Below are 26507 nucleotides of genomic sequence, written 5' to 3' on the forward strand. Positions count from 1 at the left end.
TTTCAGCTTTGAATACTTGCTGTTTCAATTAGGTATTTGCCATGACGCTTCACGTGGCATTTTTTAGGTCTGCGAATTAATTGCCCCCCATTTAAAAGGGCTGACCCACCACTCACTATTGGGGATGTAATTTGTATGCTTGGAAGCAATGCTAGGCCTTATACAGCGCTCCAGTGCGGACCAGGCTGGTAGAAGGCACTGGCTTCACTGCAACCATATCCCATTCCTGCAGTATGTCCGGTGGCGCTGGCGGGCTCCTTTGAGCAGATGCATGGCGATGGAATGGGGCATGGTTGATGCATGAGGATTTCTCCCGGTTACGAAATACCAGTTTTGTCATGTTTTTGCAGCGCTGTTTGTTTTTTTCAGAGCTTGAGCCGGGGAAGTTCGGTACTCACTCATTTAGAATAGGAGCGGCTTCATCTGCAGCTTCTGCTGGCTTATCAGACGGGGATATCCAATCCCTTGGTCGGTGGCGTTCTGCTGCGTTCCGACATTATATTCATCCGGGTTTAGCTATTTTTACTCCAATGTAGCTCACCGGAGGCCTAACCACTCGCCGACCTACAGCAGGAGTCTATGAGGAATTTTTTATTTTCCCCCGGGGGCCCAATTGGCTTCTGAATTATATGATATGGTATGGCGTGATGGTTAGTTTACTCCGGGTTTTTCTTTTTTAATGTTTTTTGCCTCGTCTGGTTACCTACGTTGTTCCTCTTCCCCCCTTTGTTACATTTTCCATGTCTTGTCGGTATGGTGTGTCTGTGGTTCAACTGCTTGGTTTGTATTTTTTCTTTCCGTATTATAGGTGCTGCATCTGTGTGTGAATGAACATATCTACTTATGTTGTGGTATGTGGGCATATATGTACTCCATTTAACGCAGTGCTATAATTAATGTTTGAAATAATACTGACAGAGTGGCATTTGGTTTACATAATTGTTATTGCAATAGGTTAAATAAATAATATATAGATATCCAGGATACTACCATATAGGTCAGAAAATATTAAAAACAGACCTGTATTGGTAGCGAGAATCTATTTTAATTACAATTTTTCTTGCCTATATAACACTTTAATTTCTTTCTTTTAATATTTCACAGACTATATCATGATATACTATACTTATTTTAAAGAATAATAACAGTTATATTTTAATTCTGTGCATCCATTGCAGACAACTCTTTCCCTCTACCCATACTGGGAATGATTTAGGTCAGAGAAATACATTGGATTGGCACTCTATTGTCATTAGATCCATTTGATAGCAGAAGCTCTGCCTTCCTGCCAGTGTTGTGGTCTTTCATTGCCCACAGGAGTGTTTGGTGGTGTGCTGGTTCTGGTGCCCGGTTGGATGTTGCTAGGAGGAAGGTAAATACTGCAGTGGTGAGGTACATGTTGGAGAATGGTTGTGGTGTAGTGTAGAATGGTGGTAGTGTGGTGCAGCAGGTGTTTATTCAATTCTGCGATGCACATTCATTTTCGTGGAGATGGCGAGCATTTTAGTCCTGCATGATTGGCCAATTTTCTGCTGGTGTAGGTGTTTCTTGTTACAGGGTTGAGTTATGGTGGCGGCGCATCGGTTTAGGCCTCGCTTGGTGGAAAAGAACGACACTTGGAGTTACTTTATGTTAATAGTTAGGCTTAGTAGGTGCGCTCTCATTAAAGTGGAGTAAGGCGACAGCCAATTGTCCTGGACAGGAAATGGCTATACGACATCGAGCGGTGGTTGAAGGTAAAGGAGAGTTGATCACCAATGCTTGGCTTGTGTGTGTGTTTGTATTGAGACGTTTGGTTGTTATTGCCCTGTGCGTTCTTTTGTGCCGTCACCATTATTAGTATTAACTTATAGTCTAAAATTTAATGACTTGCAAAAATAAATTTGAGAAAATATTTAAACGCCAACACTGTTGTCTGTGTCTTTATTCTTAGAAGTTGTTACATTGTATTTAAGATGGTTGTTATATGGTAACACGATAATACATGTTAGTGAGTTTAGGGACATTAATCCACAAGTGTTTTGAGTGTTGCCAGTTTAATAACGTTTTGGATATTGCCCCTTTAAGTTTAGCTGGTCTAATGCAGCCAATTACTGTTTCATGGAGAGTGGTCTAAGAGTATATAATGGAGTGATGTATGTAAATCTGCCTCTTTGTTCCAGCTTTTTCCCTCCCTCCCTCCCTCCCTTCCTCTTTTTGCTTTTTGTTTGTTGAATGTATGATGTTTGGTTTGGTGGTTGCGGAAAAGAACGACACAGAGTTACTTTATGTTAATAATTAGGCTTAGTGGGTGCGCTCTCATTAAAGTGGAGTAAGGCGATAGCCAATTGTCATGGACGGGAAATGACTCTACCACCTGGACCGGTGGTTGAAAGTAAAAGAGAGTTGATCACCAATGCTTGGCTTGTGTTTGTATTTTGTTTGAGCTGTTTTGGTTGGGTGGAAAAGAACGACACTTGGAGTTACTTTATGTTAATAATTAGGCTTAGTGGGTGCGCTCTCATTAAAATGGAGTAAGGCGACAGCCAATTGTCCTGGACGGGAAATGACTCTACCACCTGGACCGGTGGTTGAAGGTAAAGGAGAGTTGATCACCAATGCTTGGCTTGTGTGTGTGTTTGTTTGAGCTGTTTGGTCATTATTGTCCTGTGCGTTCTTTTGTGACGTCACCATTATTAGTATTAACTTATAGTCTAAAATTTAATGTCTTGTCAAAAATAAATTTGACAAAATATTTAAACGCCAACACTGTTGTCTGTGTCTTTATTCTTAGAAGTTAAGTTACATTGTTTTTAAGATGGTTGTTATATGGTAACACGATAATACACGTTAGTGAGTTTATTAGTACCTCAGTTATTTTGATTTAACCATCTGTGCTTAAGCATGGATATCACTAAAACTAGGACTGTTAGTGTGCCTTGAGGACTGTGGTTGGGAATCACTGCATTACACCATCTGTGCTGCCTACATTTTTATCTACACTACATTACATACTGTAACACCTTAATAATACAGACAAATGAAGCAAAACATTTTTTTATGAGTGTGCGATATTTGTTTTCTCAGTATAGTGTATATAGCACATATCCACCAACATTGTGATGTCTATAATTATGGAACTATAGCCAAGTGCCCTAAACACAGGTTGTTCTATGTTACTGTACTGTATGTCCTAAAGTATTCTGAGTACATCCTGATAATGCTATAGTTGCCTATGCATCCAAAATCATTTCCATTGCACAGTTAAAAATTATGAATAGGGTAGTATTAGTACAGCACCCTAAAAGGGCGGCAGTGCGGGACCACGGCTCTGGAAAGTACTGTAGAGCTTTGTACAGAGTGCCCTAGGGATGCAGCGGACAGCTCTACAGAGTGCCTGCCTGGAGCATCCATGGGATGCCCTGGGTGACAAATTAATAGCACTACTTGCTGCAGGATGCCCAGGGTGGCTTTGCAATAGCGGTACTGGCTGCAAGCTGCCTTGATGGAGTGTCCATAGGATGCCTGGGGTGGCTCTGCAATAGCGTTACTGGCTGCAGGCTGCCTTCCTGGAGCGTCTATGGGATGCCCGGGGCGGCTCTGCAATAGCATTACTGGCTGCAGGCTGCCTTCCTGGAGTGTCCATAGGATGCCTGGGGTGGCTCTGCAATAGTGTTACTGGCTGCAGGGTGCCCTTCCAGGCATTCTGCAAGCCACACACAGGTGCTGTGGGGCAGCAATGCTGCCACCCCCAGGGACCTGCACTCTTTGAGACGGCACAGGTCACACACCCCTCGTTACGGCCCTGTATTACTACCCTTAATCACTGGTGATCCTCATATTAAAATATACTTTTAATCAATGTTGACCACCAAATATTCATTCTCTAGTTCACAAAGAAAAATATTCTGGCCCTGATTCTAAATCGGACACTGCGGCAGCCATATATGCAGTGTCGAAGACTAATTTATATAATTATTCCATATTTACATATGCTTTATGCTGTATAATGAAGCAGTACATGAGATTTAATAGGGCATTGGTACTTCCATTTTGTCTCTGTCCAAACTCAGATTTAAATGGAAACTAGTGTGATGTCTTTAAGGCCGCACCCTAGGGAAACTGTTTATCTAACAAAGTGGACGAGATCATGCCCGTATATGTGTCCTTGTGCTGAGGAAAATATTTTGACTAAATAGGGATACAACAAGTAATGAGTATCACTCAAAAGGAATTCAGTCTCGTTTCTGATTGCTAAGGAGGAGTTAGCAAGGGCAAGCTTTGTCTATCTGATAATGTTAGTGGGTGTATAAGGGGCGTATAATCTGAATATTGTAATAATGTATAAGTACTGTGTGACAATGTCAATCATTGTTATTCCTGCATTATAACCCTGGGAGAATATGTCCCAGTTAAAAGGGCTTGATCTATTTATTTCATTATTTAATAAAATGACAAATTCTTAAGTATACTGGATTGCAGAATATTACTTATTATGGAACAACACCTGTTTAAAGGTAACATAAAGAGCAGCTTTTGATGGTATTGCTTTTGAGACTTCAAACAGATACTGGTTTAAGCCCTGGTGTACAAGCATGTGTCTGGATGTGCTAGGACTAAGACATCTTCAGAATATATACACAGTAGGGGTGTGCATCGGACGCTTTTTGTGTTTTGGTTTTGGATCTGGATCTTTCTTTGTGTTTTGGATCTGGATTGGTTTTGCCAAAACCAACCTTCCGTGTTTTGGGTAGAGATGTGCGCCGACCCCCGTGTTTTGGTTTTGGATCTCCCCTGGTTTTGGATTTTTTTCTCCGTGTTTTGTTTTCGTGTTTTGTTTTTGGATCCTTAATTTTTTGTAAAAAACTCATAAAAACTGCTAAAACCACATAATTTGGGCCTGTTTTTGTTCCTACAGTATTATTAACCTTAATAACAATCATTTTCAGGCATTTCTAGGCATGTTTAACCACTTTACAGCTCACAATATTGATTTCACTATTTTTCACCAATATAGGTCAAAGGCTGCAGCAAGCTGGCTGGCTAAAGTAAGCAACAGAGCAGTGGCACAAATGCACGGCAGTTTAAAAAAATATCAGACATCTATGAAACATTGCCTCACAGCAGTGGCATACAGGATGGCAGTTTAATAAACTATAATAATGTCAGTCGGCAATGCCCCAAATTGTGCCAAATGTAAAGGAAAGAGGTGCAAGATGGAATTGTCCCTCCCACCCACTGTTATGTGGGATATTAAAAAGGACATGCACAGTTTAACAAACCAAGCACTTTAGCCACTAGGACTGACACTTTCGTGGCAGAACTCTTTGGTTTGTTTGGGCCCCACAAAACATTTTTTGGAAGGACTACCTTCAATTATTAAGGAGAAGATTGATGATGAGGGTGTTGGTGGTGGAGATTGCATGTTATGGTCCAAACTGCTGGTAGCTGATACTGGACTGCTTGTTATTAATTTACAAATTATAATTTTGTTAAACAAATTGCATGAATTCGCTTCAAATGACGTAACAGGGAGGAGGTGCCTAGATGGTTAACGTCCCTTCCTCTGCTAACTTTGGCTTTACAAATGGAACAGATGCCTTCACAACTGTTGTCAGAATTTAGATTAAAATAATTCCACACCCAAGACATTGCTTTTCTGGCTTTCTTTTTATCATTAGCAAGAACTGCTGCCACTGGTGGCTGATTTACGCAAACCACATCCTTATCATCAACATCCACATTAGCGTCAGATAGGACTCAAATTTCCCCCTCATCCTCCTTTTGCATTTCCTCCACACTATCAGCCTCATTTTTCTATTATTTCACCATCGAATACTAGCACAGCCGTCATGGTGTCAGTGATCCGCTGTGAAACTGGGTGACAGCTGTTATACTTACTTCCTCTATCAAAGGACTGTTTAAAAGTCAATTGTTTTTTTAAATTACTTCCGATCACGAATGAGGATGTAGATGATGATGCAGGTGTTGGTGTTGGAGATCGAAGGCGCTTGGATCTCACAGAGAGGGAGGTGACACTGGACTTGTTACGTTTTGAGTTTTGGAACTTGGTGACGTACACTTTGATATTTGATGAATGCACTCCAAGTGACGTAACAAGGAGGAGGTTCCTAGGTGGTTTAGGTCCCTCCCTCTACTCACTCTTGCATGGCAATGGGCACATATGGCTTGACAACTGTTGTCCGGTTCGGGATGGAAATAATTCCACACGTGAGAAGTAGATTATTTTGTCTTTTGTCCCGGCATGACAACAATGGGCTTTGGCTTTTTCAAACCATGTGCAACAGCTGTTGCCTTACTTACACAAAGGATATCCTCGGCACCAACATCTTCATCATCAACATCCTCATAATCTTTAGTGCCTTCATCCACCAGAATATCCTCCTTCTCCATGTGCAATTCCACAGAAGCATCCTCAATGACTACATGTGCAAGATGTTGACTGCCCTTCCCCACATTTACAGAGGGCACACAAATGTTGGAACTTGGAGGATCCTCCAGTACACTAGTATTTAAGTCGGGCTCACACTTGCATTCTCCTCGGGGATTTGTGATTTCGATTTCTCAGGGCACATAGTTGGTTTTTCCAGAGCTGTCTTAACAACTTTCACATTTTTAATTGGACCACCACCACTACTACTACAAGCAGAAGGGCTATCAGAAGAATCAGCAGTCTTCTTCATAAAGTAAGAAAGCCAAGGCCTTATCCTTTCCTTGCCACTTCGTGTAGTGAATGGCATATTGCCAGTTTTTTGTTTATTTAAAGTCAAATATCCTTTCAATTTTTTTTTCTTAATTTCAGTAAAACCTGCTTTACCATTCAATGGCGTGACTTAAGCCCTGGGGCATGGGCCTTCCTAGAGGTCGAGGAAGTTGATGGCCTTGCACTGCTGGCGGCAGCTACAACATGTGGTTCTTGGCCTTGCTCTCCTGTCATGTGACAGTCCTCCATATTTATTTTTCTGCAGTCTACAAGCAGTGTCACAATCACCAATAGTGTACCCAAGGTGCGGTTACAAAATTCACACATGTGCAGTCGTGCGCACACACAAAAATATTAGAAAAAACGACAAATTATGATTTATATTTTTTGTCAGCTCCAGAAGAACTTGGCCCCCGAGTAACAATTGATCACGACTGGAGTCGGGCAGCACAAGGTTGCAACTTGCGTGGCTGGATCTTGCGCACTACTGCGGTTAAGCCAAAAACCCACCCACACAAACAAGAAATAAATCTGACACTTTAATTGTTCTTTTTTTTAAGAACGACTGGAGTCAGGCAGCAACTTGCGTTACTGGTTGGCTCTTGTGCACTATTGTGGTTAAGCCGAAAAGCCACCCACACAAACAAGAAAAAAATGGCACTTTCATTGTTTTTTTTTTTTTTATTGAACACGACTGGAGTCGCTTGATCTTGTGCGCTAATGTGGTTAAGCCTAACACCCATGTATGCACACACAGAAGAAAAAAATATATAAGACAGTGACACTTGCATTGTTTTTTTTTTTTGATTGAACATGACTGTGCTTTAGTCGCTGGATCTTGTACGCTAATGTGGTTAAGCCTAACACCCACGCACACACACAAGAAAAAAATATATAAGACAATGATACTTGTATTGTTTTTTTTTTGATTGAACACGACTATTAGTCGCTTGATCTTGTGTACAAATGTGGTAAAGCCTAACAGCCACGCACACACAGAAGAAAAAAATATTAAGACAGTGACACTTGTTTTTTTTTTTTTAAGAACAAGTCAGGTTGCACAAGGTTGCAAGTGCAACCTGCGTTGCTGGCTGGCTCTTGTGCGCTACTGTGGTTAACCCTAACATGCATGCACACACATAGAAATATATAAAAAGACACTTTTTTTTTTTGGAGTCCAGAACTTGGGCCCAGAGATGGACACAGCACAAGCCCAGGACACAGTAGACAGCCCAGATGGATCACCAGACAGCACAGTGACAGCACCATGACCAGAGACCAGAATGGATCAGCACAGACAGCACAGTGATAGTGACAGCACCGTGACCAGAATGGATCAGCAGACAGCATAGTGACAGTGACAGCACCGTGACCAGAATGGATCAGCAGACAGCATAGTGACAGTGACAGCACCGTGGCCAGAGACCAGAATGGATCAGCAGTCACCAGCCCAGGACACAGCAGATAGCACCAGTACCTCTCCCAGCCCTACACTACCCACCCTCCCTGTTCACTTTACACAGCCGGAGTGAAATGGCGTCCATCGCGTGGTCCCTTATACACTACATTGATCATAGAGACGAAAGCTCGCAAACCGCGAGATCTCTGTCTCTATGGTTTTGCCTCGGTTTTGAGAACCGAGTAACGCGGGAACCTCCAATCCAGCTTGGATTCGACTCGGATATACTAAATTTGGGTGGCCTCGGTTCTCTGAGAACCGAACCCGCTCATCTCTAGTTTTGGGTTCTATGTTTTGGATCTGTATTTTTTTTTTAAAAAGCATAAAAACAGCTAAAATCATCTAGGAGTGACACTGCAGTGGCAGACTAGGCCCCAAATAGTTACATAATGCAAAGAAAAACAAAGAGGTGCAAGATGGAATTGTCCATGGGCCCTCCGACCCACCCTTATGTTGTATAAATAGGACATGCATACTTTAACAAATCAATCATTTCAGCGCCAGGGTCTGCCACATGACTGTGGCTGAAATGATTGGTTCGTTTGGGACCCTACAAAACAAGCTGGCAATTAATCTGTCCCTGCACAAACTGGCTCTACGGAGGCAAGATGTCATCCTCCTCATCCACCGATTCCTCACCTCTTCAGTGTTGTGTACATCATCATCCTCACAGAGTATTAATTCATCCCCGCTTTAAATCCACCACCACAGGTCCCTCTGTACGTTCTGGAGGCTGGTCTCCCTGGAAGCATTGATAATTCATTTAGATGAACATCATCTTCTTCACATTTTGTGGAAGCCACCTTCTATGCCTTTCACTGACAAGGTTCCCGGCTGCACTAAACACTCTTTCGAAGTATACACTGGAGGGGGTCAACTTAGGTAAAGTAGAGCCAGTTTGTACAGGGGCCTCCAAATTGCCTCTTTTTCCTGCCAGTACTGGTACGGACAGTCTGACATGCCTACTTGGAGCTGTCACCGATGTAATCCTCCACCATTCTGTCAAGGGTGACAGTATCATATGTAGTGACAGTAGACATGTCACAAATTGTTGCCAGGTCCTTCAGTCCAGACCAGATGTCCAAACTTGGTCCTGCTTGCCCTGCATCACCGCCAGTGGGTTGCTTAGGATACCTAAGTTGTTTCCTTGCAGCCCCAGTTGCAGGAGAAAATGAAGAAGGAGTTGTTGACGTGTCAAGTTCCGCTTCAGCTGACAGTGTTTTCACCAGCAGGTCTTTGCACTTCTGCAGGTTTGTGTCGGCCAGAAAGAGAGACACCACATAGGCTTTAAACCTAGGATCGAGGATGGTGGCCAAAATGTAGTGGTCTGATTTCAACAGATTGACCACCCTGGAATCCTGGCAAAGCGAATGAAGGGCTTCAACCACAAGTCCCACATGCCGAGCAGAATCGCTCCATCTTAGCTCCTCCTTCACTTTCTCCAGCTGCTTCTGCAAAAGCCTGATGAGGGGAATGACCTGACTCAAGCTGGCAGTGTCTGAACTGACTTCACGTGTGGCAAGTTCGAAGCCCTGGAGAACCTTGCACAACACGGAAATCATTCTCCACTGCGCTTGAGTCAGGTGCATACCCCCTCCTTTGCCTATGTCATAGGTGGATGTATAGGCTTGAATGGCCTTTTGCTGCTCCTCCATCCTCTGAAGCATATAGAGGTTTAAGTTCCACTGTGTCACATCCTCTTGCTTCAGGTGATGACAGGGAAGGTTCAGGTTTGCTGGAGCTCTAGTCTTCGGCATGCAGTCACTGAATGGCGAAAGTGGCCCGAAATTTTTTGGGCCACCCAAAGCGTCTCCTGCACGTCCTTGTTGTGTTTCAGAAAATTCTGCACCAGTAAAATTTATTGTGTGAGCAAAACATGGGACATGCTGGAATTTGCCCAGATGTAATGCCCGCACAATATTGGTTGCATTGTCTGATATCACAAATCCCCAGGAGAGTCTAAGTGGGGTAAGCCATTGGGCGATGATTTCCCTCAGTTTCTCTAAGAGGTTGTCAGCGGTGTGCCTCTTACTGAAACAGGTGATACACAGCGTAGCCTGCCTTGGAACGAGCTGGCATTTCTGAGATGCTGCTACTGGTGACGCTGCTGCTGTTGCTGCGTAAGGTGATATATCTACCTAGTCGGCTGTCACAGTCATATAGTCCTTAGTCTGCCCTGTTCCACTTGTCCACATGTCCGTGGCTAAGTGGACATTGGGTACAACCATATTTTTTAGGACACTGAGGACACTTTTTCTGACGTCTATGTACATTCTCGGTATCGCCTGCCTAGTGAAGTGGAATCTAGATGGGATTTGGTACTGGGGACACACTACCTCTATCAATTGTCTAAATCCCACTGCACTAATGGCGGATACCGGACGCACGTCTCTCACCAACATAGCAGTCAAGGCCTCAGTTATCCGCTTTGCTTCAGGATGACTGCTGTCATACTACATCCTCCTCGGTAAGGACTGTTGCAGGGTCAATTGCTTAGTAAAAGTGTTCCTACTTCCTCTCTGGGATGATGAACGACTCCCAGCAGCAAAAGCAGCAGCAGTAGGCGTAGCAATGCAGGTGCCTCTGGAGGAATCCCGGATAGGAATCAGTCATGCCAGTGACATGACCTGCAGGACTACTTCCGATCCTGACTAAGGTGGAAATTGACGAGGAGGGAGTTGCAGGCGCTTGGATACAATAGGACAAAGGGATTTAGGTGTCCCTGGACTGCTTACGGTCTTAGCCACAGTTTCTGAACTTGACAGTAACTTTTTAGCAATGTGCTGCAGGTGACGTATAAGGGAGGATGTTCCTAGGTGGTTAACATCCCTACCCTTACTTATTTCACCTTTACATATGGTACATATGGCAAGACAGTTGTTGTATGGATTTGGACTAAAATATATCCAGACCAAAGAGGAAGAATATTTGGTCTTCTGCCCAAGCATGATGATGATGGGCTTTTTCATCCCACAGATCACTCCCTGGACAACACTACAGCACCCCTTTAGGACTACAGCCTTTATGGGACACTGCACAAGACAGCCCAGCCAGCCCCTAAAGACTTTGGAGTGGACACAGCCCCTTGGACAACAGCAGCACAGCACAACACACAGCCCAGCCAGCCCTAACTCCCACCCTCCCTCTTCATTGTCCACAGCCAGAGTGAAAAATGGCACCGACTTGGGGACCTTTTATAGAATCCAAAACCTGCGAGATCCGACAGCAGAATGATGATGTTTTGCCTCGATTTCAGATCCGAGTCAGGCAGGAAAACTCGAGCCAAGGGCGGGTAGAACTGTGGCTCAGTGCTGCAAGCGAAATTTCCGGGCAAAAATATAAAAATTTGGGAGTAATCTAAAGTTCCAACTGTCATTTTTTTTTACACTTAGGACCACTTTTCTCTATGGGGGATTTTTTAGAAGGCACAACTCAGGGTAGGGGGCGAATTTAGACTTGGGGTTTGTTTTATTAGGTAGCTATTGTTCCAGGGCCTGTTGGGGTTCAGGTAAATTAGAAAGTTACAGTTTTTAAACTATTACCTCAAGAATGCGCCATTGAATAGACAGGAAATTTCAACTCAGTAGGAGCCTCCAGCAGGTGTACTCACTGTGGCTTCACTTGGGCACACAAAGATGGCTGTAATTTGCTGTAATTTGCTGGCTTTAGTGGCGGTGGGCTCGGTTGAAGGAGGCGGGCGTAAGCTGCAGCAGGACCCAGGGGAAATGTGTGGGAGTGTCAGGTGTTAGCTGTGTCTAGGACCCAGAAACGGTAGCAATCCTTAGTGGTGGCGGTGTGGGCAGCAGCGGTGCAAGCGGCGGTGGTGCAGGCATTAGGACCTGGGGGAGGTAGCAGCACACAGAAGCAGGCTCGGATCTGGAAGATCCGTAATACCTGCTTCTGTGTTTAAAAAAAACCCTGTTTAAAAAAAAAATGAAGTTGCGGAAAAATAAAATATTAAAACAAACTGTCTCTTTGTTTTATTTTAATATTTATTTTGCAGGGGTTCTATAGGTACCAGCGGGCCCTTAATGCCCTGCCTGTTGGTTCCTGTGGTACTAGTTTGCAGGGATGCCTGCTGGGACCTGTAGTACTACTGAAAAAGACAATATTTATATTTTCATATGCACCACACTTTACATAATCAACATGGCATCCACTGCCCAGAGGTGCTGGAGATAGCCCTAGCCTATCAGCCTGGGCCTGGGGTGCCCTGGAGAGGGGGGACCCCTTTTATTGGGTGTGTCCCCAACTTCCAAGGTATCCCAAGCCTGGGCTGACTAGCAGTCAGGGGTGATGCTACGGCTGGGGGGCCCGGTGAAAGGGCTCCCCTGGCTGTGGCACTACTCCACTGCTAGAAAGGGTCTGGTATGTTTCTGGTAATTACATGGGGACCCTACACATTTTATCCCATTTTTTCCAGAACCAGGACCGGTGCAGAGCCCAGTGCTGGTTGCGTTGCATACAGGTGACCCCTACGTCATTTGTCCCCCATATTTTGGCAACCAGGACTGCTCTGAAAAGCATGGTGCTGGTTGTGCTTAATACGGGGGTTGCCTATGTCGTTTGTCCCCTGTATTTAGCATAACCAGTACTGGGTCTCCAAAGCCCGCTGCTGGTTGTTCTTTGGGGGGGGGGCACGCCATTTTTTTGTTACACAGGGTTTGTTTTTAATCACAAGCATAGACGGGTCTAACTGATCCCATCCGTGCTTCTGTGTTTATTTATACACAGATGCAGGTATCACAGATCATTCAGATATGATCCTGCATCTGTCCGCTGCTACCTCCCCCAGGTCCTTCCACCAGCACCACTGCCACCACTAACACCCCCGGGTCTTGGCCACAGCTAACGCCTGCTGCCCCCTGGGTTCCGGACATAACTTAAAGCTGCTTCCTTCCCCCGAGCCCACCGCCGCTACTGCCCGCACTGACCTGCCATCTTGGTGCACCCAAGTGAAGACATAGTAAGTACAACTGATGGGCACTCCTACTGAGGCTACGCATCAAGTTGAAACTTCCTATCTCTATAATGGTGGATTCGTGAATTATAGTTTCAAAACTGTAACTTTCTCAATTACCTAAACCCCAAAAGCACCTACCGTTGAACAATAGCTACTTAATAAAACAAACCCCAAGGCTAAATTTACCCCCTACCCTGTGTTATGCCTTCCCAAATATCCCTATAGATTACAGCAGAAAAGTGATCCTAATTGAGTGTAAAAAAAAAATGACAGCTGGAAATTTAGATCACTCCAAATTTTTTAAGTTTTTGAAATTTAGCATGTAGCACCGAGCGACAATTCTACCAGCTCGCCCCCACAGCCATCTCTCCCTCTGCACCCTTAAACACCTGCTGTATGCTGTCTGCTCCTCCACCCATGTTAGTGTACCTATTTGTTGTCCTGCCCTGCAGGTGGCCCGCTTTGCTCGTCAGACTTAAAACTTACGGTTTCACATGTCCCATTAAGGCTTCTTAGACATGATCTGAAATTTCACAAAACCTACTGAATTTGTGCAACTCAAACTAAAAAAAGCAATGAAATTACAATCATTAAGGCTGATTTCTTAATGGACGTGTTCCTTCCTACAGATATGGTATGCCATCAAACCCTGTGGTTAACTGCAGATTCAGCCCTCTCACTAAATAAGATTGCTGTAACTCACAAAATGGTCTGTGCTCATTGGAATACACACATGCAGTCTATGCAACTGAGGTCTGAGCAGAAGTTAGAGCTGCACAGATGGGATAAGAGTGGAGTGGATGGGTGTAGAGACAGAGTGGTGTGGATGGGGATATATAGTCATGGAGAGGGGGTGAAGATTAAGCAGCACTGATGGGAAAAGCCAAAGTGATGCAGATGGGTGAAAAACAGTGGTACGGATGGGGGTACAAAGTGATGCAGATGCATGGAAAACAGTGTGTGGATGCAGGGGACACAGAGTGGCATGGTTTGGGAAAACACAGCAACGTGGATGGGGGTACAGAGTGGCATCAGCCCAAGTATCTGCTAGCCAATTTAAATGCTTTGGTCCATCTGAAGTGGACATTTTCTTTAGATGCCCAACACCTGTTGTGCCCAATGACTAGTTCAGCAGCTGCAACATTTGTTCCTCTGTGTTTTGGTGAGAGGCCAACAAAGTTGCTATACTGCAAAAAACTTCCTCCATTTTTACAGTGGGAGATGTATATATACAAGCCTAGGTTATTTTATATAAGAGCAATGACAAGCCAGTTTACACAAATAAATATATCTCTTTCTTTCAACAAAGCAACTGTCATTCAAGTTTAACACAGAAAAAGAAAACAATGCTTTTTTTCTTCAGCAATGCAGGGGTTAATTACACCTCAGTATCAGTGCTCTGCTCAAACAGGTGAACTTAATTAGACAGCATGAACATTAACTGGTGAACATAATAATCAGCATTTTGAAATGTCTCAAGCACCTTAGTAAAAAAACAAACAAAAGTAAAGTAACTTTTTTTTCTCAGTATACACACAAACAGCTTTTCTTACAGTGCATAGCAAGTTACAGAGAATCCTTGTTTTCTGGTTCCCCAACTGTACTCACGTATATTGAACATTTTGCCTTGTGATTACGCTGCAACACAGCAGTGCAGATTTCCTGTACAGGCCACTAAATGTAACACAGGGTGTTGAAATATGGATTTCAGACAGGCAGGTATTCAGTAAAACAGTGGGCCTGATTCAGACCTGCTCGCGAGCGCTATGCACTCGCAAGTGGGTCGATGGTGGCCCAGTGTGCATGACGGAGCCAGCTCTGTGGTGCGCATGCGAGAGACCCGGATAGCGATGGCCAAGGGGGCATGCTGTCGATGTTGAGTGACAGCACGCCCCCTTTGGTGGGTGGGCTGGGGGCATGGCTGCCCAGACAGAGGCGTTCCCATGAGAACGCCTACCATCTGGGGCCGGCCCCACTGACATCACATGTGATGTCAGAGGGAGTGCTTTTGGCTCTTTTAGAGCCAAAAGCACTCTTGGGCTTGTGGCAACGAGACCCTGCCACAAGGGTCTCGTCACAAGCCCGATGGTCGCGATGGTCTTGACCATCGCGACCATCATCATGGCTGCTCACAAAAGCTGTGGGTGGTAATCCACAGCTATGTGAGCGGCCAAGAGGCCGCAACAATAAAAAAAAAAACACCCTGATTCAGAGCGGGTCCGGCTCTGAATCAGGCCGTGTCTTATAATGGCAGCAGACACTGCATACATGAGCTTAGGCCTGGACACACACAGGCACCTAACACAAATTAACAACTAAACATAAAAGTCTCAGCACTCCTCATACTCAGTAGTTAGCAGTGGCAGTGGCTTGCAGCCACAATCGGCCATGCTCTCCCAGCATAGCCATTGGTCCCTGGCACTACAGACACTTATTTTTACTAACTGGCCACTATACAGCATCAGGTCAAAAAGTATCAGGTATGTGAGAGTTTTAAACTCTCCATCTGCCGCTCAGTGAGGAGTTGTAGCTGGACCTGTGCAACTGTGAAAACGAGTTCTACACCTCCCTTGCTGCAAACTGGACAGGGTTTATGCTAGACTCAGGAATGTGGGCAATTCAGGTGAGACAACTCCTCTCACCCCAATATATATATATATATATATATATATATATATATTATAGACACCTACGGCGTATCAAAGTAACTGACAAGGCAAAACGTTCGGTATATGCGAGTACAGTTGGTGAACCAGAAAAAAAATGCAGTTACATTAAGGACATTGTGTAACTTGCTGTGCACTGAAAGAAAAGTTGTTTGTGTGTGTACTGAAAAAAAACTTTACTTTTTTTTTTTACTAAGATTAGTATGTTCACCAGCTAGTGTTCATGCTGTCTTATTAAGTTCACCTATTGTTTGAGCAGAGCTCACATACTTAATTATTGAAGTGCTGAAAGAGAATAAAATGTTTTCCTGTGGTCTGTTTAAACCCTGCATCGCTGACAGAAAAAAACAGTGTTTTCTTATTCTGTGTTAAACTTGAACAATTGTGTAAACTGGCTTGTGATCTAAAAGCACCTACACTTGTACATACACCTCCCACTATAAGCTGGAGGAAATTTTACGAACTATAGTAAATTTGTTGGCCTCTCACCAAATGACAAGGAAAAAATGTTGCAGATAGTGACCCAATCAATGGGCAGCACAGGTGCAGGGGATCTGAAAAAAATGTCTACTTCAGATTACCCGGAGGCGTATTTGTTAAAATTTTAGAGGGTCACACAGCGCTTAAAGTGGCCAGCAGATACTTGGGCTGATAGACTTGCACCCTACCACACTGGTGAGGCTTAGAAAGCCTATGCTGATTTTTCCTCTGCTAATGCAGAGAAATATGAATTAGTCAAAATTGCCATTCTAACTAGGTCAGGTCTCACTCCATCTGGGAAAGCCCAGTGCTTCCATGAATGGGCCCTATTACCAGGGGTAATAGGGCCCATTCATGCAGGTTGCAGAACTCGCCAGATAGGGGCGGAGTTGGATCCAGCCAGAAGACTGCACTGCCGATTAGATTGTAGAGATGGTGGTTGTTGATCACTGTATAAGAACCCTAGGGCCGAATATGCAGAGCCGGTTCGTACACGCTGATCCTAAGAATTAATTACAGTATTGGAGTGGTTTGAGACCACAGGCAATATGACATAAGTGCCAGAAAAGAAACCAGGGAATGAGTGACCCATTAAGATGGCACCCAATTGGCTGGTGACCCCGACTATCACCCCTCCTCAAGGAAACAATGCTGGAGATGCCAGGATCATTTGTGATGAGTGCGGATAGCCAGGTCATGTAAGGCAGGACTGTCCCAGAAAAATGAGCCTATGGAGTGTGGGGTTGCTAGTATGGGTGCTATGTACCCCGCTTTTGCATGATGGTACCCCTGGATTCCAGACCCCCATTAATGTGGGAAACTTGCTGAATGGCCAAGAACTCCTAGCTATTATAGACTCAGCAAGTGAGCTAACCCTGATCTCAGAGGCTATCCTGCCCAGTGCAGTGGAAAAGGATTGGTTGAAGTATTCTGCGTTCATAGATCCACAGAAAACTTTTCTCCAGTGTGAGTGAGCCTCACCACAGAGGGGTGCACTTATGAGGTGGTCGCTGTGGTTGGTCCTAAGCTCACCTATCCTATTATGTTGGGATGCAATTACCCAGGATTTGTTGAGCTCTTAAACGAACCACAGAGATAATGCCAATGTAAAGTCTCCAAGACCCTATCTCCGAAAAGGGTGGAAAAGCACGGCCAGTCCTCTTTGGAGTTGGAACCTCTGCACAATTTCAGAGGATATCCGTAACACTTTGCCTGGTTTCGGCCAGACAAAAATATTTGCAGAGGTGTTATACACAATACAGATGTTGCCATGGATGTGCTGAAAACTGCCACCCCTTAGGTTCCTAGGGGTCACTCTACTGGTGGAAACCTCATCAGAAATATAGCGAAAAGAAGTAGATGCCTTATTTCGCAATAATCAGGATGTGTTTTCTTCCCTGCCAGGGCGCACTACCTTAGTAGAGCATAAGATAAATACACCTGAAGGAGTGGTTGTATCAACCGTATAGCATCCCTAAGGTGTCAAGGCAAGCAGTCCAGAAAGAAGTGAAAGAGATGCTCCAACTTGGGGTCTTTGATGAGTCAATCAGTAACTGGTCAAGTCCTATTGTATTGGTCCCAAAGCCATCAGGAGCCATGCGATTTTGCAAATACTCTTGGCGGCTGAATCAGGTTTCCAAGTTTTAAGCATACCCGCTACTATGGGTGGATAAATTAGTAGACAATTTGGAAAGTAGTTGGTATCTTATGACACTGAACCTCACAACGGGCTATTGGCAAATTCCCCTTAAATGAGAAAGGCACCAGTAGCATTTCAGCATGCCATGGATCACCAATGTGATTGGCAATGGGCAAGTGAAGCCCCAACTACAGAAAGTGGCGGCAATTAAGTCCTGGCCAAGACCCTCCACCAAGAAACAAATGAGAACTTTCCTTGGGCTGCTAAGCTACTACCGCTGTTTCATTCCAAATTTTGTGTCCAGAGCTTTACCCCTGACTGAGACACTTAAAAAGGCTCAACTGGAAAAAATTATATGAACCAAAACAGTTGAAACAGCCTGGGAAGATATGAGGATGGCTCTGTGTTCCAAACCAGTTCTGCAGGCATCGGATGTCAGAAAACTCTTTGTCTTGCAAACTGATGCCTCCACGACAGGCTTAGGATCTGTTTTGTCACAGTCCATTGTGGGTGAAGAAAAGCCTATACTTAAGTAAAAAGCTGTTACCATGAGAGACAAGATAAGCCATACTTGAGCTACAATGCTTAGCAATAAAGTGGGCAGTAGAAGCCCTGAAGTATTATCTTCTGGGAAGAGAAATTGCCTTGATCATAGATCACATAGAAGTTAACCCCAGAGTGACACGTTGGTTGTTGAACATCAAGCAGTACAAGTTGGTCATACAGCATCAGCCGGGAGCTCAACATAGAAACGTGGATGCATTTTCCCGGAAGTTTGAGAAAGCTGAGTGGAGTCGGTCATCACGAAAGAAGATGTGTGCTTCCCCAAGCTTGGAAAAGTGAAAGCGGGGGATGTGTGGTGAGAGGGATTGTCTCTCACCTGAATTCCCCACATTCTGGTGGGATTAGCTCACTCTAGGGGATGCTGGCATGAAATCTGTGCATTATGCATTAGCAGTGGAGGTGTGGGATTCCAGGTTTTCACATTTACACAGACCCAGCAGAATAATCACTGGAACACAGGAAGGGTTTAAAACTCCCACACATCTGATACTTCTTGGTCCTGATGCCGGATAAGCTGGCCAGGCGATAGGCCATGGGTGGTGGTTAGCATTAGGATGCCAGGACCTGGAAGGTCCACAGATATTGATACTGCTGACTGTTAAGCACAAGGAGTGCTGGGACATTTACTTTTATGTTTATTTGTTTCTTTTCTGTTATGTGCCTGAGCGTATACAGGTCTAAGCTTACATATGCTAAGGTGCTAAGGTGCAGTGTTAAAAGACACTGCTTTACCAAGTATTTGCCTTTCTGGAGTCTTCAATTCTATACCCTGTGTTACAACTAGGGGTGTGCACCGGCCACTTTTCGTGTTTTGTGTTTTGGTTTTGGATCTGGATCTTTCTTCGTGTTTTGGATCTGGATTGGTTTTGCCAAAACCACCCTTCCGTGTTTTGGGTTCTGGGTTTTGTGTTTTGGATCTGTATTTTTTTGAAAAAAAGCATAAAAACAGCTAAAATCACAGAATTTGTAGGTTTTTCTGCTCCTATGCTATTATTAACCTCAATAACCTTAATTTCCACTCATTTCCAGTCTATTCTGAACACCTCACACCTCACAATAGTGTTTTTATGTCCAAAAGGTTGCACCGAGGTAGCTGGATGACTATGCTAAGCGACACGAGTGGGCGGCACAAACACGTGACCCATCTAGGAGTGACACTGCAGTGGCAGGCAGGATGGCAGTTAGAAAAACTAGGCCCCAAACTGTACATAATGCAAAGAAAAAAAGAGGTGCAAGATGGAATTGTCCTTGGGCCCTCCCACCCACCCTTATGTTGTATAAACAGGACATGCACACTTTAACAAATCAATCATTTCAGCGCCAGGGTCTGCCACACAACTGTGGCTGAAATGATTGGTTCGTTTGGGCCCCCACAAAACAAGCTGGCAATTAATGTGTCCCTGCACAAACTGGCTCTACGGAGGCAAGATGTCATCCTCATCCTCCTCATCCACCGATTCCTCACCCTCTTCAGTGTGTACATCCTCATCCTCACAAAGTATTAACTCGTCCCCACTTGAATCCACCACCACAGGTCCCTCTGTACCTTCTGGAGGCTGGTCTCCCTGGAAGAGCTGATAATTCATTTTGATGAACATCATCTTCTCCACATTCTGTGGAAGCAACCTCCTACGCCTTTCGCTGACAAGGTTCCCGGCTGCACTAAACACTCTTTCGGAGTACACACTGGAGGGGGGGCAACTCAGGTAAAATAGAGCCAGTTTGTACAGGGGCCTCCAAATTGCCTCTTTTTCCTGCCAGTACAGGTATGGACTGTCTGACATGCCTACTTGGATGCTGTCACCGATGTAATCCTCCACCATTCTGTCAATGGTGACAGTATCATATGCAGTGACAGTAGACATGTCAGAAATTGTTGCCAGGTCCTTCAGTCCGGACCAGATGTCCAAACTTGGTCCTGCCTGCCCTGCATCACCGCCAGCGGGTTGCTTAGGATACCTAAGTTTTTTCCTGGCAGCCCCAGTTGCGGGAGAAAATGAAGAAGGAGCCGTTGACGTGTCACGTTCCGCTTCAGCTGACAGTGTGTTCACCAGCAGGTCTTTGCACCTCTGCAGGCTTGTGTCGGCCGGAAAGAGAGACACCACATAGGCTTTAAACCTAGGATCGAGCACGGTGGCCAAAATGTAGTGGTCTGATTTCAACAGATTGACCACCCTGGAATCCTGGCAAAGCGAATGAAGGGCTTCATCCACAAGTCCCACATGCCGAGCGGAATCGCTCCGTCTTAGCTCCTCCTTCACTTTCTCCAGCTGCTTCTGCAAAAGCCTGATGAGGGGAATGACCTGACTCAAGCTGGCAGTGTCTGAACTGACTTCACGTGTGGCAAGTTCGAAGGGCTGAGAACCTTGCACAACACGGAAATCATTCTCCACTGCGCTTGAGTCAGGTGCATACCCCCTCCTTTGCCTATGTCATAGGTGGATGTATAGGCTTGTATGGCCTTTTGCTGCTCCTCCATCCTCTGAAGCATATAGAGGGTTGAGTTCCACCGCGTCACAACCTCTTGCTTCAGGTGATGGCGGGGCAGGTTCAAGAGTGTTTGCTGGCGCTCCAGTCTTCGGCACGCAGTCGCTGAATGGCGAAAGTGGCCAGAAATTTTTCGGGCCACCCAAAGCGTCTCCTGCACGCCCCTGTCACTTTTCAGAAAATTCTGCACCACCAAGTTTATTGTGTGAGCAAAACATGGGACGTGCTGGAATTTGCCCAGATGTAATGCCCGCACAATATTGGTGGCGTTGTCAGATATCACAAATCCCCAGGAGAGTCTAAGTGGGGTAAGCCACTGGGCGATGATTTCCCTCAGTTTCTCTAAGAGGTTGTCGGCGGTGTGCCTCTTACTGAAACCGGTGATACACAGCGTAGCCTGCCTTGTAACGAGCTGGCGTTTCTGAGATGCTGCTACTGGTGACGCTGCTGCTGTTGCTGCGTAAGGTGATACATCTACCCAGTGGGCTGTCACAGTCATATAGTCCTTAGTCTGCCCTGTTCCACTTGTCCACATGTCCGTGGTTAAGTGGACATTGTGTACAACGGCATTTTTCAGGACACTGAGGACACTTTTTCTGACGTTTCTGTACAGTCTCGGTATCGCCTGCCTAGTGAAGTGGAATCTAGATGGGATTTGGAACCGGGGACACACTACCTCCATCAATTGTCTAAATCCCACTGCACTAATGGCGGATACCGGACGCACGTCTAACACCAACATAGCAGTCAAGGCCTCAGTTATACGTTTTGCTTCAGGATGACTGCTGTCGTACTTCATCCTCCTCGCTAAGGACTGTTGGAGGGTCAATTGTTTAGTAAAAGTAGTGGTGTTCCTACTTCCTCTCTGGGATGATGAACGACTCCCAGCAGCAGCAGCAACAGCAGCAGCGGCAACAGTAGGCGTAGCAATGCAGGATCCTCCGGAGGAATCCCGGATAGGAGAGTCAGTCATGCCAGTGATATGGCCTGCAGGACTACTTCCGATCCTGACTAAGGAGGAAATTGACGAGGAGGGAGTTGACGGTGTGGTTTGCAGGCGCTTGGATACAACAGGACAACGGGATTTAGGTGTCCCTGGACTGCTTACGGTCTGAGCCAAAGTTTCTGAACTTGACAGTAACTTTTTATGAACGCGCTGCAGGTGCCGTATAAGGGAGGATGTTCCTAGGTGGTTGACGTCCCTACCCCTACTTATTTCACCTTTACATATGGTACATATGGCAAGACAGTTGTTGTCCGGATTTGGATAGAAATATTGCCAGACCAAAGAGGTGGAATGTTTGGTCTTCTGCCCAGGCATGACCGTGATGGGCTTTTTCATCCCACGGACAACAACTGTCTCCCCCGGAGCCTGATTTAAACAAACCACATCACCATCAGAATCCTCCTCGCCAACTTCCTCCTCAGCGCCAGCTACACCAGTATCCTCATCCTGTTGTACTTCAACAGTGACATCTTCAATTTGCATATCAGCAAGTGGACTGTGGGTGCTCCTTTCAGCACTTGCAGGGGGCGTGCAAATGGTGGAAAGAGCCACCTCTTCCCGTCCAGTGCTGGGAAGGTCAGGCATCGCAACCACCACCACACTTGGACTCTCTTTGGGGATTTGTGATATCTTCTTAGAAAGCACAGTTCTTCGCTGTGCTTTTGCCAGCTTAACTCTTTTGATTTTTTTAGTGGGAGGAGTGCTTCCATCGTCATGTGAAGCTGAACCACTAGTCATGAACATACTAGGGATCGACCTTAGCCGTTCCTTGCCACTCCGTGTCGTAAATGGCATATTGGCAAGTTTACGTTTCTCTTCAGCTGATTTAAATGTCTTTTTCAAGGTCATTTTCCTGAACTTTGCCATTTGGGATTGTATGTGCCCTCTACTATGACATTGGGCATCGGCCTTGGCAGACGACGTTGATGGCATGTTATCGTCTATGTCATGACTAGTGGCAGCAGCTTCAGCACTAGGAGGAAGTGGTTCTTGATCTTTCTCTATTTTATTTTTATCGGAGAAAGTTTGGTCCTCCATTTATGTTATATCGATTTGATATATACGTGCGGCTAAACACAGAAAATAAATTTTTTTTTGGTTCGGACTGGAGTGTACTTTGTGGGTTACAGCACCCTTTAACGGTCAAGCCAGCCGGCCCTTTACTTATGACACAGGCGCACTCTTGGCACTACTTTGTTGATGCACGTGCGGCTACTGCGCACACAATTCACAAACACAGAAAATAATTTTTTTTTAGGTTTGGACTGGAGTGTACTTTCGGGGGTTACAGCACCCTTAACGGTCAAGCCAGCCGGCCCTTTACTTATGACACAGGCGCACGCTTGGCACTACTTTGTTGATGCACGTGCGGCTACTGCGCACACAATTCACAAACACAGAAAATAATTTTTTTTTTGGTTTGGACTGGAGTGTACTTTCGGGGGTTACAGCACCCTTAACGGTCAAGCCAGCCGGCCCTTTACTTATGACACAGGCGCACGCTTGGCACTACTTTGTTGATGCACGTGCGGCTACTGCGCACACAATTCACAAACACAGAAAATAATTTTTTTTTTGGTTTGGACTGGAGTGTACTTTCGGGGGTTACAGCACCCTTAACGGTCAAGCCAGCCGGCCCTTTACTTATGACACAGGCGAACGCTTGACACTACTTTGTTGATGCACGTGCGGCTACTGCGCACACAATTCACAAACACAGAAAATAATTTTTTTTTGGTTTGGACTGGAGTGTACTTTCAGGGGTTACAGCACCCTTTAACGGTCAAGCCAGCCGGCCCTTTACTTATGACACAGGCGCACGCTTGGCACTACTTTGTTGATGCACGTGCGGCTACTGCGCACACAATTCACAAACACAGAAAATAATTTTTTTTTGGTTTGGACTGGAGTGTACTTTCGGGGGTTACAGCACCCTTTAACGGTCAAGCCAGCCGGCCCTTTACTTATGACACAGGGGCACTCTTGGCACTACTTTGTTGATGCACGTGCGGCTACTGCGCACACAATTCACAAACACAGAAAATAATTTTTTTTTAGGTTTGGACTGGAGTGTACTTTCGGGGGTTACAGCACCCTTAACGGTCAAGCCAGCCGGCCCTTTACTTATGACACAGGCGCACGCTTGGCACTACTTTGTTGATGCACGTGCGGCTACTGCGCACACAATTCACAAACACAGAAAATAATTTTTTTTTGGTTTGGACTGGAGTGTACTTTCGGGGGTTACAGCACCCTTTAACGGTCAAGCCAGCCGGCCCTTTACTTATGACACAGGCGCACGCTTGGCACTACTTTGTTGATGCACGTGCGGCTACTGCGCACACAATTCACAAACACAGAAAATAATTTTTTTTTAGGTTTGGACTGGAGTGTACTTTCGGGGGTTACAGCACCCTTAACGGTCAAGCCAGCCGGCCCTTTACTTATGACACAGGCGCACGCTTGGCACTACTTTGTTGATGCACGTGCGGCTACTGCGCACACAATTCACAAACACAGAAAATAATTTTTTTTTTGGTTTGGACTGGAGTGTACTTTCGGGGGTTACAGCACCCTTAACGGTCAAGCCAGCCGGCCCTTTACTTATGACACAGGCGCACGCTTGGCACTACTTTGTTGATGCACGTGCGGCTACTGCGCACACAATTCACAAACACAGAAAATATATTATTTTTTTAGCACTTGGGGGGAGCACCCCTGATGGACAGAGCACCCCCTGGACAACACTACAGCACCCCTTTAGGACTGGGACACTGCACAGGACTTTGGAACTGACTGCACAACACAGTCCAGCCAGCCCCTATGGACTTTGAAGTAGTGGACACAGCCCCTATTAACAACAGCAGCACAGCACAACACAGCCAGCCCCTATGGACTTTGAAGTAGTGGACAACAGCAGCACTACACTACACTACACAGAACTAACTCCCACCCTCCCTCTTCACTGTCCACAGCCGAGTGAGAAAATGGCGCCGACGCGGGTACCTTATATAGGATCCAAAACCCGCGAGACTCGGAAGGCGGGATGATGACGTTTTGCCTCGATGTCAGATCCGAGTCAGGCGGGAAAAGTCGAGCCTGACTCGGATCGGACTCGGATCGGGGGGGCTCGGGGGGGTTCGGATTTCAGAAATCCGAACCCGCTCACCCCTAGTTACAACATATATATTAGAGATGAGCGGTTCTGGTTCTCTGAGAACCAGACCCAAACCGACTTTATGATCCAAGCCTAGATCCGAGTCCACTCGGGGGTTTTCCCACCTGACTCGGATCTCAAAATGAGGCAACACATATTCATCCTGATGTCGGATTCTCACGGGTTTCGGATATAGATGAGCGGTCCGGACATGTGTAATCTGGACCGCTCCGAACATGGGCAATTAGAGTCCACCCGAAAGGAAGTTCGGGTGTTTCCGCCGACTCGTATCCCCCAGCGAGTCTGAACGTCATGTGAATGACGTCGGATTCTCGCTAGACTTTTTTTCTATACAAGGCGCCTTGTATAGAAAAACACAGAAAGAAGCACATTAATGCTGCACACCGCACTGCTGATAGGCTAAGGGGGCACGCTGCGCTATAATCTGCAGGTGGTGGTTATGTATAGGGGCACTGACAGCACGCTGCAATATACTCTGCTGATGGTGGCTATATATAGGGAGTGGACACTGACAGCACGCTGCGCTATACTATGCTGATGGTGGCTATATATAGGGGCAGTGACAGCACGCTGCATTATACTATGCTGATGGTGGCTATATATAGGGACACTGACAGCACGCTGCGCTATACTCTGCTGATTGTGGTTATGTGGTTATGTATAGGGGCACTGACAGCACGCTGCATTATACTCTGCTGATGGTGGCTATATATAGGGACACTGACAGCATGCTGTGCTATACTATGCTGATGGTGGCTATATATATGGGCACTGACAGCATGCTGCACTATACTGTGATGGTGGCTATATATAAGGACACTGATGGCACGCTGCGCTATACTCTGCTGATGGTGGCTATGTATAGATGCACTGTGACAGCACGCTGCATTATACTCTGCTGATGGTGGCTATATATAGGGACACTGACAGCATGCTGCATTATACTCTGCTGATGGTGGCTATATATAGGGACACTGACAGCATGCTGCATTATACTCTGCTGATGGTGGCTATATATAGGGACACTGACAGCACGCTGCATTATACTCTGCTGATGGTGGCTATATATAGGGACACTGACAGCACGCTGCATTATACTCTGCTGATGGTGGCTATATATAGGGACACTGACAGCACGCTGCGCTATACTCTGCTGATTGTGGTTATGTATAGGGGCACTGACAGCACGATGCATTATACTCTGCTGATGGTGGCTATATATAGGGACACTGACAGCATGCTGTGCTATACTATGCTGATGGTGGCTATATATAGGGACACTGACAGCATGCTGCACTATACTCTGATGGTGGCTATATATAAGGACACTGACGGCAGGCTGCGCTATACTCTGCTGATGGT

At 45.6% G+C, this 26507-nt stretch overlaps 1 protein-coding gene across 1 annotated transcript in view; it reads left to right on the forward strand.

Annotated features, from left to right (window-relative positions):
• LOC148522930 (uncharacterized) overlaps nucleotides 1-5581 on the forward strand; it is a 79629-nt gene extending 74048 nt beyond the window's left edge. Inside the window, exon 4 of the mRNA XM_088473570.1 lies at nucleotides 4997-5581. Within this exon, the coding sequence (XP_088329696.1) occupies nucleotides 4997-5026 (30 nt within the window). The 3' untranslated portion in view covers nucleotides 5027-5581. The remainder of the gene's footprint in view (nucleotides 1-4996) is intronic.
• The last annotated feature ends 20926 nt before the right edge of the window (nucleotides 5582-26507 follow it).

The sequence above is a fragment of the Taudactylus pleione genome, unplaced genomic scaffold, assembly GCF_031769625.1.
Source record: "Taudactylus pleione unplaced genomic scaffold, aTauple2 ptg000136l, whole genome shotgun sequence".
NCBI classification, from domain to species: Eukaryota; Metazoa; Chordata; class Amphibia; order Anura; family Myobatrachidae; genus Taudactylus; species Taudactylus pleione.